Genomic DNA, 16,334 nt, shown 5'->3' on the forward strand with positions numbered 1-16,334 from the left:
CTATCCTGGGAAGCAGTGACTCTGAAAAAGGTTTCAGAGTCACGGTGGATAATCAACTGAACATGAGTTCCCAATGCAACAGTGTGATCAAAGGTCTAATATGATTCTCAGATGCATAAATGGGGGAATTTCGAGTAGGAGTAGAGAGGTTATTTTGGCACTGGTGTGACCATTGTTGGAATACTGTGTCTAGTTCTGGTGTCCACAATTCAAGAAGGATGTTGATAAACTGGAGAGGGTTCAGAGAAGAGCCATGAGAATGATTAAAGGATTACAAAACAGGCCTTACAGTGACAGTCTCATGAAGCTCAATCAATTTAGTTTTATGAAAAGAAAATTAAAGGGGTGACTTGATTACAGTGGTTAAGTACCTACATGAGAAACAAATATTTGATAATGGGCTCTTCAATCTAGCAGAAAAAAATAGAACAGGAACAATGGCTGGAAGTTGAAGCTAAACAAATTAAGACTGGAAATAAGGTGTACATTTTTAACACTCAGAGAAATTAACCATTAACATTTTTTATCAGGGGTTATGGTGTTTTTTCCAATCACTGGCAATTTTCAAATCAAAACTGGATGTTTTTCAGAAAGATCTGCTCTGTGAATTATTTCAGGAATGACTATGGTCTGCGGTATGCTGGACATCAGACTAGATGATCACAATGGTCACTTATGGCCTTGGAATCTATGAATACCTTGGGATCCAATCCAAATACCTGTACATAGCTGTCTCCTTAAAGAACAAGTATCAAATTTCAATATCCCAGCTTCATGGGAACATGGAAATCAATTGTGTCAGTTAGTCACCTGGTTACAAACAGCTGTATTATCTTAGACTGCATTCCTCCAGTGACCAATTTTACTGTTCAGAAGTGCTGTTCCTGTGTGGGAGACATTGTGGAAATCAATATTACAGTTCTAGTTCAGTGCACTGTTTGATATTAAGGACTTCATTATGCAGGTTCTTGTGTTCTTAGTTTCCTTTTCTCTGCTCCTTCAGGAGAGTAAACCCAGTGGGAACAGATGCTAACATTGTTAATTCACTAACTGAACGTGGATGTGACGTCCTGGAGACATGCTATTATCCATATGTAATGTACCCATACCTTTTCTCAGTGCCATGCGTTGTGTGTGTCTAACATAGCTGCTGCTGATTTCAGTGCAGCTCCTATTTGATACTGATTGCTTTTATTTTGATAGCCTTAGTTCTAATTATCGCAGAATAAAGAGATGTCTCCCAGATCCTCTAGGCAAGGTTTGTATTCCGACTGCTGTACTGAGGTTATGCAAAACAGGTTACATTGCGTTACAGGTCATTTGGACTCCATGTGTTCTAAAAAGAAAAGGAGGACTTGTGGCACCTTAGAGACGAACCAATTTATTTGAGCATAAGCTTTCATGAGCTACAGCTCACTTCATCGGATGTGTATTCTAAGATTACTGGTGCAAGAGCAGGCCCCCACCTCCTCTTATTGAACAAGTTAGATTGATCTCTGTTCAGAGTGTCACATTCCTTTACCCCAAAACCAGGCAACGATGAACAACTATGCCTAAAATTAAAGCATTTCCATAGTATAGCCACGCATGTGATCTATTATGGGGACATTTTAGGTGACTGTTCTGGATGTACCCAGGATGCATAGAACTTCAATATGCCAAATGACAAGGGCACTCAGCCAATGGTCAGAGAAGTGTGGTAAGGTGGAGTGAACGACTTAACGGAAGGAAGAGGCTATTTCTTGTTTGATAGTCATGATTCTGCTAAATGTTGTAATCTTTAGTGGGTAGGTATCTTGTCTGGACAGTAGCATATTAATAACCACAAGGAGGGGAGATTTTCAAATGCTCCCAAAAGATTTCGGAGAAGACCTGGGTGACATTTGTTTGGCTGGAACATTTTTCTGGCAAAAAAAAAAAAAAAATGCAGATTCTGCAACACCACAATGATTTCCAAGTTTGAGTGGATTTTGCCAAATTGTTTTGAAAACAAAAAAAATTGAAACAAAAAAAATCAAAACATCTCATTTCATCATTTCAAAACAAAAAACTTTAAATTTTTCAGTTCGATATGACTTCTCAAACTTTTCTTCAATTTTATTTAAAAAATAAAAAAAAGTTTAAAAATGGTTAAATTGAAAAATTGTTTTGTTTGATCCAAAATTCATTTTCTTTAAATGTTTTGGTTCGCCTAAGATTTCAAAAATAAATTTATTGTCAATGTGACCTAAATTTCCCCTCCCAACTTTTTGAAATTGCCAACAAATTGAAAAATCCATTATTTGCCAGCTGTGTTTAGGAACTCATGTTGGAGACAGTGGACTTTCTTGTCATAGATTTAGATACTTTTGAAAATGTCAGGGAAGTCTCAGAAACCAGATTGTTCTGTATTAAAATATAGAACATGATAGGCTATGGATATGAAGATTCACATTTGCTGTTACAGTTCCAAGGTTACTTGTTATAATCCTCTTGCTTGGCATAAAATGAGTGACAGGTGAGGTCAGAAATGTCTGTTCTCCCCATGGTCTAATATTGCCCACCTGACTGATGGAGTTATGAGGGATTTGTAATCCTTTTCATAGAATCAGAGAATATCAGGGTTGGAAGGGACCTCAGGAGGTCATCTAGTCCAACCCCCTGCTCAAAGCAGGCCCAATCCCCAACTAAATCGTCCCAGCCAGGGCTCTGTCAAGCCTGACCTTAAAAGCTTCTAAGGAAGGAGATTCCACCACCTCCCTAGGTAACGCATCCCAGTGTTTCACCACCCTCCTAGTGAAAAAGTTTTTCCTAATATCCAACCTAAACCTCCCCCACTGCAACTTGAGACCATTACTCCTCATTCTGTCATCTGCTACCACTGAGAACAGTCTAGATCCATCCTCTTTGGAACCCCCTTTCAGGTAGTTGAAAGCAGCTATCAAATCCCCCCTCATTCTTCTCTTCCGCAGACTAAACAATCCAGGTTCCCTCAGCCTCTCCTCATAAGTCATGTGTTCCAGTCCCCTAATCATTTTTGTCGCCCTCCGCTGGACTCTTTCCAATTTTTCCACATCCTTCTTGTAGTGTGGGGCCCAAAACTGGACACAGTACTCCAGATGAGGCCTCACCAATGTCAAATAGAGGGGAACGATCACGTCCCTCGATCTGCTGGCAATGCCCCTACTTATACATCCCAAAATGCCATTGGCCTTCTTGGCAACAAGGGCACACTGTTGACTCATATCCAGCTTCTCATCCACTGTAACCCCTAGGTCCTTTTCTGCAGAACTGCTGCTGAGGCATTTGGTCCCTAGTCTGGAGCGGTGCATGGGATTCTTCCGTCCTAAGTGCAGGACTCTGCACTTGTCCTTGTTGAACCTCATCAGATTTCTTTTGGCCCAATCCTCTAATTTGTCTAGGTCCCTCTGTATCCTATCCCTACCCTCCAGCATATCTACCTCTCCTCCCAGTTTAGTGTCATCTGCAAACTTGCTGAGGGTGCAATCCACACCATCCTCCAGAACATTTATGAAGATATTGAACAAAACCAGCCCCAGGACCGACCCTTGGGGCACTCCACTTGATACCGGCCACCAGCTAGACATGGAGCCATTGATCACTACCCGTTGAGCCTAACAATCTAGCCAGCTTTCTATCCACTTTATCATCCATTCATCCAGCCCATACTTCTTTCACTTGCTGGCAAGAATACTGTGGGAGACCGTGTCAAAAGCTTTGCTAAAGTCAAGGAACAACATGTCCACTGCTTTCCCCTCATCCACAGAGCCAGTTATCTCGTCATAGAAGGCAATTAGATTAGTCAGGCATGACTTGCCCTTGGTGAATCCATGCTGACTGTTCCTGATCACTTTCCTCTCCTCTAAGTGCTTCAGAATTGATTCCTTGAGGACCTGCTCCAGGATTTTTCCAGGGACTGAGGTGAGGCTGACTGGCCTGTAGTTCCCCGGATCCTCCTTCTTCCCTTTTTTAAAGATGGACACTACATTAGCCTTCTTCCAGTCGTCCGGGACCTCCCCCAATCACCATGAGTTTTCAAAGACAATAACCAATGGCTCTGCAATCACATCCGCCAACTCCTTTAGCACTCAGGTACAGCGCATCCGGCCCCAGGGACTTGTGCTCGTCCAGCTTTTCTAAATAGTCCCGAACCATTTCTTTCTTAACAGAGGGCTGGTCACCTCCTCCCCATGCTGTACTGCCCAGTGCAGCAGTCTGGGAGCTGACCTTGTTCGTGAAGACAGAGGCAAAAAAGCATTGAGTACATTAGCTTTCTCCACATTCTCTGTCACTAGGTTACCTCCCTCATTCAGTAAGGGGACCATACTTTCCTTGACTTTCTTCTTGTTGCTAACATACCTGAAGAAACCCTTCTTTTTACTCTTAACATCTCTTGCTAGCTGCACCTCCAGGTGTGATTTGGCCTTCCTGATTTCACTCCTGCATACCCGAGCAATATTTTTATACTCTTCCCTGGTCATCTGTCCAATCTTCCACTTCTTGTAAGATTCTTTTTTGTGTTTAAGATCAGCAAGGATTTCTCTGTTAAGCCAAGCTGGTCGCCTGCCATATTTACTATTCTTTCTACACATCGGGATGGTTTGTCCCTGTAACCTCAATAAGGATTTTTTAAAATACAGCCAGCTCTCCTGGACTTCTTTCCCCCTCATGTTATTCTCCCAAGGGATCCTGCCCATCAGTTCCCTGAGGTTGTCAAAATCTGCTTGTCTGAAGTCCAGGGTCCGTATTCTGCTGCTCTCCTTTCTTCCGTGTGTCAGGATCCTGAACTCGACCACCTCATGGTCACTGCCTCCCAGGTTCCCATCCACTTTGGCTTCCCCTACTAATTCTTCCCGGTTTGTGAGCAGCCGGTCAAGAAGAGCTCTGCCCCTAGTTGGTTCCTCCAGCACTTGCACCCTATACTTTCCAAAAACGTCCTGGATTGTCTGTGCACCGCTGTATTGCTCTCCCAGCAGATATCAGGGTGATTGACGTCTCCCATGAGAACCAGGGCCTGCGATCTAGTAACTTCTGTTAGTTGCCGGAAGAAAGCCTTGTCCACCTCATCCCCCTGATCCGGTGATCTATAGCAGACTCCCACCACGACATCACCCTTGTTGCTCATGCTTCTAAACTTAATCCAGAGACTCTCAGGTTTTTCTGCAGTTTCATACCAGAGCTCTGAGCAGTCACACTGCTCTCTTACATACAATGCAACTCCCCCACCTTTTCTGCCCTGCCTGTCCTTCCTGAACAGTTTATGTCCATCCATTACAGTACTCCAGTCATGTGAGTTATCCCACCAAGTCTCTGTTATTCCAATCACATCATAATTCCTTGGCTGTGCCAGGACTTCCAGTTCTCCCTGCTTGTTTCCCAGGCTTCTTGCATTTGTGTATAGGCACTTGAGATAACTTGCTGTTTGTCCTGCTTTCTTAGTATGAGGCAGGATCCCTCCCCTTTCGCGTTCTCCTGTTCGTGCTTCCTCCTGGTATCCCACGTCCCCACTTACCTCAGGGCTTTGGTCTCCTTCCCCCGGTGAACCTAGTTTAAAGCCCTCCTCACTAGGTTAGCCAGCCTGCTTCCAAAGATGCTCTTCCCTCTCTTCGTTAGGTGGAGCCTGTTTCTGCCTAGCACTCCTCCTTCTTGGAACACCATCCCATGGTCAAAAAATCCAAAGCCTTCTCTCGGACACCACCTGCGTAGCCATTCGTTGACTTCCACGATTCGACGGTCTCTACCCAGGCCTTTACCTTCTACCTTTCTTTTCCTTCTTCCTTTTCTTTTGAAGCACCCTGCAAGGACCAATGCCTAAGGTATGGTGCTGGATTAGATACATAATTAGTCTGTTCTAATTAGATAATTCCTATGTATTTATAAAAGACTGCATGTTCTACATTTATGCTTTACCATTTGACCTCTAAAAACAATCTACAATCTGACACAAAATATCAGAGGACCTTTATCTTCTTGAAAAGGTGATTCTGAGTGGATCTTCATAATACACAATGTATCACTTTCTAAGCAGGGTGCAGCCATTAACTAAATCAATCTTCGCAACAGTCCTGTGAGATAGAGAGAATACTTAGTGAACTATTTCACAGGTAGGGAAACTGAAGCACAGAGATTAAATGATTCATCTGAAATCTCACAAGTAAATTCAGAGGCAGGATTATCACTCAGGACTCCTTGAATACCAACTTGTGTTCATTCCTCCAGATGACACTGCCTCCAAGATCTCACACAGTAACACACAACTTTAATAATGTATGCATATTTCATGTCACCACCATGAGGACATGGACTCCTTTGGCTAAAAATGATAGACATGGAGAGGTAATGGGAAACTGTGCAGATGTGATACAAGAGGATGGACATATAGTAGAACCTCAGAGTTATGAACACCAGAGTGACTGAACTGACCAGTCAACTGCACACCTCCTTTTGGAACCAGAAGTACGAGATCAGGCAGCAGCAGAGACTGGGGGGAGGGGGGGGGGAGAAAGAAAATACCGTACAGAACAATACTGTGTTAAACATAAATTACTAAAAAAGTACAGGGAAATTTTTTTTAAAAAAGAAAATTTGACAAGGTAAGAACACTGTTTCTGTGCTTGTTTAATTTGAATTACGATGGTTAAAAGCAGCATTTTTCTTCTGCATAGTAAAGTTTCAAAGCTGTCAATGATCAGTTGTAAACTTTTGAAGGAACAATCATAGCATTTTGTTCAGAGTTACAAACAACTTCCATTCCTGAGGTGTTCGTAACTCAGAGGCTGCTGTACCCATAAATGTGTGATGTGAGATCTTTTCCCAACGTATGCATGATTCATTTCTTAGTATGCAGTTGCTGATATTTTGGGGATGTGAAGAGTATTGTTAGATATTATTTGTTACTAGTGTAAGCAGTGTCAGGATGAGCTCCACCCTGACATCTGGTGGTGAGGTGTGGCAAGTTGTGGAAAAGGACTTCAGGGGCCGATCTCATTTGCATAGGCACCCCGCCTAGAATGAGGCCATAGCTGCCCAAATGGTCACTTTGGCTGCTGTGGGATCCCCAGTGTCTCTGTTATTGGGGCAGGAAGAATAAATTGTTATTACCCTGATTATGGGAACTGTGCTTGGAACTGTACGTGGCCTTTTGTTATGATGGAGGGACTCACCATCAACTAAGTGGCACTCGCTAGGCAAGGGTCATGGGTTCCAAAACTCTGTGAATTGAGAGAGGCTGGGGATAAGTATTAATACTTGGTGGCATGGGCCCCTTGGTGAGGGCCTTACATGCTAATTGCACTTCCTCCTCTCTCCACTGTGGAATATCAGAGCTAATTTTGATTTCATTAGGAGTCTAGTTACAGGCTGCTGAGCTCGCTTTGGGCTAAAGTGCACTAGCACTGAGGCTCTCCTACTACAAGCTGAATTCACCAAAGAGCTGAACTGACTCAGAGCTGAAATCACTGAGCATTGTGTTAAGTAGTAGGGGAGCCTGAAGATATATTGTGGAGCAGTTTGCGGGATGGCTGGAGTGCCTTGTGGACAGGCTGGTGGAGCAGTTCATAGGACGGTGGGAGCTGCTGGTGGGATGTGGAGCAGTTTGTGGACCGGCTGGTGGGGCAGTTCGTGGGATGGCGGGAGCTGCTTGTGGGCCGCAAAGCGGAGCAGAGCTGAGCGAAGGAGTTCGTGGGGCGGCTGGCGGAGCGGAGGCCTATGGAGCTGTGGGGCGGTCAGCTTCAGATCATGTAAGGTGCCTCTTACCCTCGTCCTATCTCCATCCAGGTTGGGAGGTAAAGCTCCGCAGATAAACTTTCGAACTCTGGGGCTGCCCTGACCAGGGACAGAGACTTTTGGGTCATTGGACTTTTGGGACTTTGGGTGATTTGGGGTTGCTGGACTCAAGAACCAAAGGGAAAGGGGCATGCCCCTTTTTTTTTTGCTCATGGGTTGTGTTATGAATCCTGTTGGTGGTGTTTCCCCAACATAATGCCACATTGTTTCTCTCTGTTATTAAAAGGTTTTTTGCTACACTCAGACTATGTGCTTGCGAGAGGGGAAGTATTGCCTCTTGGAGGAGCCCAGCGGGGGTGGTATATATTTGTCCCAGGTCACTGGGTGGGGGCTCGAGCCGGTTTGCATTGTGTTATTGGAATGTATCCCCTAGATATTGAACCCGGCCCTTGTTGCTGCCAACTCTGATGGGCAGAAGGGTTACACTAGGTTCAAATAAGTGTAATTTTTGTTTCCATGTCGTTTTGCTCACACAGCTGTCACATGTCCTCCTGTATAGATTACATGGCTGAGTTAGATACTCCATTCTTCCTAGTATCTCAGTGCACGTTCACATTATCACTTTTACAATGCACATATGGTCTTTTTTCTGCCCTGACCTCAGTGTTTATTTACCGTGGCTCATCACTCTGATCTTTCCCATCCATCTTACTCTGTGTTGTTGGAAAATATTGATCATTTTATATATTTTCTCTATCAAGCATTTGGTCAAAGAGGAATGTATGTGTGTGAGGAACGTAAGGGAGAGGGAGAGTAGAGAGAGAATGGCCTGTAGTTTTCTATTAGATGGAATGTCAGGCCTGCGCAAGGGTGTGTTACTATGTTACCCCCCCAAATGGGAGGGCAACATAGGATAAGTGTCCAAATGTCATTATAACTACTGGAGATTCTTCTTTAACTCAAGCAGTAAAGGCCTATGTTTTAAATATAGAAGATGGGATTTTCAAAAATACTCAGTTTTACCATTAACTTTAGTGGGAGCAGTTAGGCCAATGGTGAGTGGTTTTGAAACCTGCACACATATGATCCTGAATTCTATCCCTAATTAAGACCATGAATCTATGCTGCCAACATGTACCAAACAGCTATGTGTACATAGAGTTATTATAGATGGAAGACACCCTCTCTCTCTGACCAGCAGAGATATATACCATCTAGTGGCGAGATAATTTAATAGCCAAGGAACATTCTGATCCTTGACTCGGGTAGATGAACAGATCCTATCTATGGTGATGAGCGAGAACCACGAATACAGTGAGAGAGCAAGAATTACAGGTAAATAACTCATCTCAAACTCAGAAAGGGATAGCAAAAGTCAAACTATTTTAAAATACCCAGAGAATTCAGCTGTACTAACTTCAGTGGCATTTAGACTGCACTATCATCAAGAGACCTTTGACGAAATAATGAACTATTTTTGTTCAATTTCCTTCAGATAAAGTGCATTGCCAGTGTAAAAATGAAATCATAATATTGTATGTATGTACCCTCTCTTTATATTTTGTGTCATGTTAGCTCAGTAAATTAGTCAGTTGTATCTACTCTCTGCCCTGCAGTGTCAGCTTTACTTTTGAAAACCTGTTTCATAAGTTCATACAGTCATATTTAGAATGTGCTGTCTTTACTAGCCATTGTACATTCAGACATTTAATATTACAGAATTATATTTGATGCATTTATTCTTATTGCAACCTGATTTCTTAAAAAAAAAAAACCCCAAAACACCCTGAAGATTCATAAGGCTGTTCTATACTAAATATCAAGAGTTCAGTTTAGAGTCCTAAAATAGCTTCCCCCCTCTGCAATTGCATGAGTGCTTTTATAATAAACTCATTGAAATGTTCCAAGAAGCAGTGCCTTCACAAGAATAGTATTCAATCTCATGTAAAAAAAAATCTATATTAAGAGTCATAGTCACAGATTGAATTAAGATGCAATGAAGTCATTGCAATTGGCTGACACTAAGGGAGCACTCCTTCCACTACTGTGCCCAGATATCTGTGCCAAAATCCCTGTTGTCACTGCATTGGGCTTCAATGGAATGATAGTATAAATAATATTTTCATAGAGGTGGTTGAAAATCTTGCAAATTTTGATAAAAAAGCTAATTAAGGTTCAACAACCATGAAAGCTGTGTGAAAAAATTGTTCCCAATTTTCAACCAGATGTAGTTATTTTTTAGGCAACCTGAGAAATTCTCATGCTTGTGTAGCAGTACAGGGGCATAGCTTCTTGATGTGTCCCACATGACAGGACATGGTCACACTCTCTTGAACAGGCCTGCATTCCATCCTGAAGCACAGTGGTGGACAGAGGATGTGGAAAGAGAAGGGAAGGGAGAAAGAAAAGGATGCACACATACAAGTCACTTTACGATGCATAAATGTTTGTATCCAGATCAACCCACGGGTTCATTTAAAGCCTGATCCAAAGCCCAGTGATATCAACGGATAGGCTCCCATTGACTTCCGTGGGCTTTGGATCATGCCCATAGTCTGGTAACCTTACTTCTGGCATTAGCCCAAGCCTGATCCTTCAGTAGAAGTAACCTTCTACCTCTCAATAATTCACCTTGGCACTGATGCAGTCCTGAGCATTGGTTTAGTATGGGAAAAAAGTTCTTTTGAGCCATATGGTTGAAAGTTTATGCTCTGGAACATGAGATTTAATTCAACATATTTTAAAAACATGCACAACTGTAGATGATATTTAATGTTTGTAAAAGTATCCTTTCTTGATGATTGATTTGGAGGCAGTTAATCTCACAGGGTGATTGGAATCTCTGTGAAGTAAATATCTGTTTGAAACGTGCTGGCCGTTAACTTAACGTTTCTTGTTCTTCACCTATTATAGAGACATGGTAAAAAAGCTGGGATAATTTTTTTTTTTTTTTTGCTATCCTCTAGACCTTTGAGGATGAAATCCTGGGCTCATTGAAGTCAACGGGATTTTTGTCATTTACACCAATGGGGCTGGGATTTCACCCCGAGTCTTTGATAGTTTAACTATTTTCCATTTTAAAATCATCCTGATCTCATCATATGCCTCTAACAATTTGTTATTAACCAGGATGCCATCTGTCAAGGTTCCTCCCCCACTCTGAACTCTAGGGTACAGATGTGGGGACCTGCATGAAAAACCTCCTAAGCTTATCTTTACCAGCTTAGGTCAAAACTTCCCCAAGGTACAAAATATTACCCCCGTTATCCTTGGAATGGCCGCTACCACCACCAAACTAATACTGGTTACTGGGGAAGAGCTGTTTGGACGCGTCCTTCCCCCCAAAATACTTCCCAAAACCTTGCACCCCACTTCCTGGACAAGGTTTGGTAAAAAGCCTCACCAATTTGCATAGGTGACCACAGACCCAAACCCTTGGATCTGAGAACAATGAAAAAGCATTCAGTGTTTTACAAGAAGACTTTTAATAAAAAATAGAAGTAAATAGAAATAAAGAAATCCCCCCTGTAAAATCAGGATGGTAGATATCTTACAGGGTAATTAGATTCAAAAACATAGAGAACCCCTCTAGGCAAAACCTTAAGTTACAAAAAAGATACACAGACAGAAATAGTTATTCTATTCAGCACAATTCTTTTCTCAGCCATTTAAAGAAATCATAATCTAACACATACCTAGCTAGATTACTTACTAAAAGTTCTAAGACTCCATTCCTGTTCTGTCCCTGGCCAAGACGACTACAGACAGACACACAAACCCTTTGTTTCTCTCCCTCCTCCCAGCTTTTGAAAGTATCTTGTCTCCTCATTGGTCATTTTGGTCAGGTGCCAGCGAGGTTACCTTTAGCTTCTTAACCCTTTACAGGTGAGAGGAGCTTTCCCCTGGCCAGGAGGGATTTCAAAGGGGTTTACCCTTCCCTTTATATTTATGACACGCCCCCCAAATCTCAGCTAGGGTGAAACACTGGCTGGGATTTCTTCCTGGAGCTCTAGGAAAACAGAGTTAATAAGACACATGCATCTCTAAATATACTACCAAGTACATAAAGACTAACAATATTTTCCACATCTCAAGAACGATTTTAACCAGTTGATTCTGGGAAACTTTCACGGGAGAGTGCATCAGCCACTTTGTTAGAAGCTCCTGAGATGTGTTGGATGTCGAAATCAAAATCTTGGAGAGCTAAACTCCACCGAAGAAGTTTTCTGTTAGTTTCTTTGACGGTGTGAAGCCACTTTAGTGCAGCATGGTCGGTTTGCAGGTGGAAACGCCGTCCCCAAACATATGGGCGTAGCTTTTCCAGAGCGTAGACAATGGCATAACATTCTTTTTCAGTGACTGACCAGTGGCTTTCCCTCTCAGACAGTTTTTTGCTGAGAAACACTACAGGGTGGAATTCTTGATCAGGTCCTTTCTGCATTAAAACTGCTCCCACACCACGCTCGGATGCATCTGTGGTTACTAGGAACGGTTTGTCAAAGTCTGGGGCCCTTAGTATAGGGTCAGACATGAGTGTCGCTTTAAGCTTGTTAAAGGCCTTCTGACACTTTCCGGTCCACTGAACAGCATTTGGCTGTTTCTTTTTGGTTAGGTCTGTCAGTGGGGCAGCAATTTGGCTGTAGTGCGGTACAAATCGTCTGTAATAACCGGCCAAGCCTAAGAAGGATTGAACCTGTTTCTTTGACCTTGGGACAGGCCACTTTTGGATAGCATCCACTTTGGCCTGTAGGGGGCTGATAGTTCCTTGACCCACCTGGTGTCCAAGGTAAGTCACTCTGTTTAGGCCTATTTGACACTTCTTAGCCTTAACAGTTAGTCCTGCCTCCCTTATGCGCTCAAGGACTTTTTGTAGATGTTCCAGGTGGTCTGCCCAGGAATCCGAAAATATGGCCACATCGTCAAGGTAGGCAACTGCATATTCTCCTAATCCCGCTAGGAGACCATCTACAAGTCTTTGGAAAGTGGCGGGTGCATTTCGCAGCCCGAAAGGGAGTACATTAAATTCATACAGCCCGAGATGTGTGATGAAGGCTGACCTTTCCTTGGCAGATTCATCTAGCGGTACCTGCCAGTACCCCTTGGTTAAGTCCAAGGTAGAGATGAACTGGGCCCGTCCCAGTTTCTCTAATAGTTCATCAGTGCGTGGCATTGGATAATTGTCTGGGCGAGTTACCGCATTTAGCTTACGGTAGTCCACGCAAAAACGTATTTCCCCATCTGGTTTGGGAACTAGAACCACTGGAGATGCCCATGCACTTTCAGAGGGGCGGATTACACCCATCTGTAACATATCCTGGATCTCCCGTTCTATAGCAGTTTTAGCTTGAGGAGACACCCGGTAAGGTTGGACCCTAATTGGGTGAGCATTACCTGTGTCAATGGAGTGGTATGCCCGTTCAGTCAGTCCTGGGGTGGCTGAGAACGTTGGCGCGTAGCTAGTGCACAGCTCCTGGATCTGCTGTCGCTGCATACGCCCAAGGGTCATGGAGAGGTTCACCTCTTCCACACCACCAGCACATTTCCCTTCGTAGTAGACACCTTCAGGCCACTCAGCGTCGTCTCCTCCCTGGGCTGTAAACTGACAAACCTTTAATTCTCTGGAATAAAAGGGCTTTAGAGAATTAATATGATACACCTTAGGCTTTCGGTTGGAGGTGGGGAATGCTATGAGATAATTAACAGCTCCCAGGCGCTCCTGGACCACGAATGGCCCTTCCCACGATGCTTCCATTTTATGGGCCTGGAGCGCCTTTAAGACCATGACCTGGTCTCCTACTTTGAAGGAACGCTCTCTGGCATGTTTATCATACCAGGCTTTTTGCTCTTTTTGAGCATCCTGTAAGTTTTCTCTAGCAAGGGCTAAAGAGGTTCGGAGGGTGTTTTGTAGGTTGGTTACAAAGTCCAGAATGTTAGTTCCTGGAGAAGGTGTAAATCCCTCCCATTGCTGCTTCACCAACTGCAATGGCCCCTTAACCTCACGGCCATATACAAGTTCAAATGGAGAAAACCCTAAACTGGGATGTGGTACAGCTCTGTAGGCAAAGAGCAACTGCTGCAATACTAGGTCCCAATCATTGGAGTGCTCATTTACGAATTTACGTATCATGGCCCCCAAAGTTCCATTAAACTTCTCCACCATGCCATTTGTTTGATGATGGTAAGGAGTGGCAACCAAGTGATTTACCCCATGAGCTTCCCAAAGGTTTTTCATAGTTCCTGCCAGGAAATTAGTCCCTGCATCTGTGAGGATGTCGGAGGGCCAACCTACCCTGGCAAAAATGTCTGCTAGTGCCTGGCACACACTTTTAGCCCTGGTGTTGCTTAGAGCTACTGCTTCCGGCCATCGGGTGGCAAAATCCATGAAAGTCAGTATGTACTGCTTTCCTCTGGGTGTCTTTTTCGGAAAAGGACCCAGAATATCCACAGCTACTCGCTGAAATGGAACTTCAATGATGGGGAGTGGCTGGAGAGGAGCTTTGACCTGGTCTTGGGGTTTTCCCACTCTTTGGCACACCTCACAAGACTGGACATAGGTAGAAACATCCTTGCCCATTCCCTCCCAGTGGAATGACCCCCCCAAACGGTCTTTGGTCCTGTTCACCCCAGCATGGCCACTAGGGTGATCATGGGCTAAGCTCAAGAGCTTGGCCCGGAATTTAGTTGGAACTACCAACTGTCTCTGAGGATGCCAGTCTTCCTGGTGTCCCCCAGAAAGAGTTTCCTTGTATAAAAGTCCTCTTTCTACAACAAACCTGGATCGATTAGAAGAGCTGAGAGGCGGTGGGTTGCTCCGTGCCGCCGTCCAAGCTCTCTGGAGGCTTTCATCTGCTTCCTGTTCGGTCTGGAACTGTTCCCTTGATGCTGGAGACATCAGTTCCTCATTGGATTGGGGACATAGGCTTGGTCCCTCTGGAAGCGATATAGGGGATGGAGCTGTTTCTGTTGACTGTGAACCGCTCTCCGCTGGTGCACTATGTTGGGATTCAGGCTCCGGCTGAGCCTCTTGTGTAGGGTTATCGGCTGCTGCCAGTTCAGGTTCGGTGGGGCCCTCTGGTGTTGAGGTTGCAAGTACTGGATTCAGTGCTGGCACGGGGTCTGGTGTTGGTTGTTTGGCTGGTTCCGGTTCTGGGACTGGTTCCGTCTGGGTCTCTGGGACTGGATCCACTACTGCTGTTGCAGACATTGGCCTGGGGTCCAGGTCCATCACCTCTGACTGGGTCCTGATAGAAGTTTCCGGAACAGAGCTAGGCCTCACGGCTTGTTTAGCCTGGTTGCGGGTGACCATTCCCACCCTCTTGGCCTGCTTCACATGATTGGCCAAGTCTTCCCCCAACAGCATGGGGATGGGATAATCATCATAGACTGCAAAAGTCCACATTCCTGACCAGCCCTTGTACTGGACAGGCAACTTGGCTGTAGGCAAATTGAAAGAGTTGGACTTGAAGGGTTGAATCGTCACTTGGATCTCTGGGTTGATTAAATTGGGGTCCACTAAGGAAGCATGGATAGCTGACACTTGTGCTCCGGTGTCCCTCCACGCGGTGACCTTCTTCCCACCCACACTCACAGTTTCCCTCCGCTCCAAGGGTATCTGGGAGGTATCTGGGCCTGTGGACCTCTGGTGTGATTCCGGTGCAATGAACTGTAACCTGTTGGGGTTCTTGGGGCAGTTGGCCTTTACATGCCCCAGCTCGTTACATTTAAAACATCGTCCAGCTGACGGGTCACCGGGGCGAGGTGGGTTGCTGGAGAACGGGGTGGTGGGACGATAAGGGGTCTGGAGGGTTCTTTGGGAGGTAGGTGGGGCTTTGGGCGGCCCCCGGTAATAGGGTGTGGTCTGGGGTGGTCCCTTCTGGTCTCCGCTCCAACTGCGACCAGTTTTCTTCTTCTCTGCCACCTCCACCCATCTGGCTCCAATCTCTCCTGCCTCAATTACAGTTTTGGGTTTCCCATCTAGGATGTATCTTTCTATTTCCTCAGGAACACCCTCTAAGAATTGTTCCATTTGCATTAGGAAGGGCAAATTTACTGGAGATTCAACACTTGCTCCTGATATCCAGGCATCCCAATGTTTTACAATGTGGTAGGCATGTCGGGTAAATGACATGTCTGGTTTCCACCTTAGGGCTCTGAACCTCCGACGAGACTGCTCGGGTGTTATCCCCATTCTGACTCTCGCCTTGGATTTAAACAGTTCATACTTGTTCATGTGTTCTTTAGGCATTTCAGCTGCCACCTCAGCTAAGGGTCCACTGAGCTGCGGCCTCAGCTCTACCATGTATTGGTCAGTAGAGATGTTGTACCCAAGGCAGGCCCTTTCGAAGTTTTCTAAGAAGGCCTCAGTATCATCACCTGCCTTGTAGGTGGGGAACTTTCTGGGATGGGAAGTGGTACCTGGAGAAGGATTGCTAGGGTTTGTTGGTATATTCTGCTGGGCCTTTATCCTCTCCATCTCCTCCACATGCTTCCTTGCCTCCATTTCCCTCTTGTGGGCAGCCTCCTGTACCTCCTTCTCCAGCCGCATGAGTTCTATCTGTCTTTCATGTTCCCTTTGTTTTTCCTCAGCCTGAAATTTGGCTAATTCCAGC

The 16,334-nt window shown here is 44.6% G+C and overlaps 1 protein-coding gene across 1 annotated transcript in view; it reads right to left on the minus strand.

Moving 5' to 3' along the window:
* LOC311521464 (uncharacterized protein) overlaps positions 1–15,802 on the minus strand; it is a 319,542-nt gene extending 303,740 nt beyond the window's left edge. The window contains exon 1 of the mRNA XM_084629798.1: positions 13,117–15,802. Coding sequence (XP_084485924.1) covers positions 13,117–15,757 — 2,641 coding nt within the window. The 5' untranslated portion in view covers positions 15,758–15,802. The remainder of the gene's footprint in view (positions 1–13,116) is intronic.
* Positions 15,803–16,334: the final 532 nt, after the last annotated feature.

This window comes from Lepidochelys olivacea (assembly GCF_965140295.1).
Source record: "Lepidochelys olivacea isolate rLepOli2 genome assembly, chromosome: 1".
NCBI classification, from domain to species: domain Eukaryota; kingdom Metazoa; phylum Chordata; order Testudines; family Cheloniidae; genus Lepidochelys; species Lepidochelys olivacea.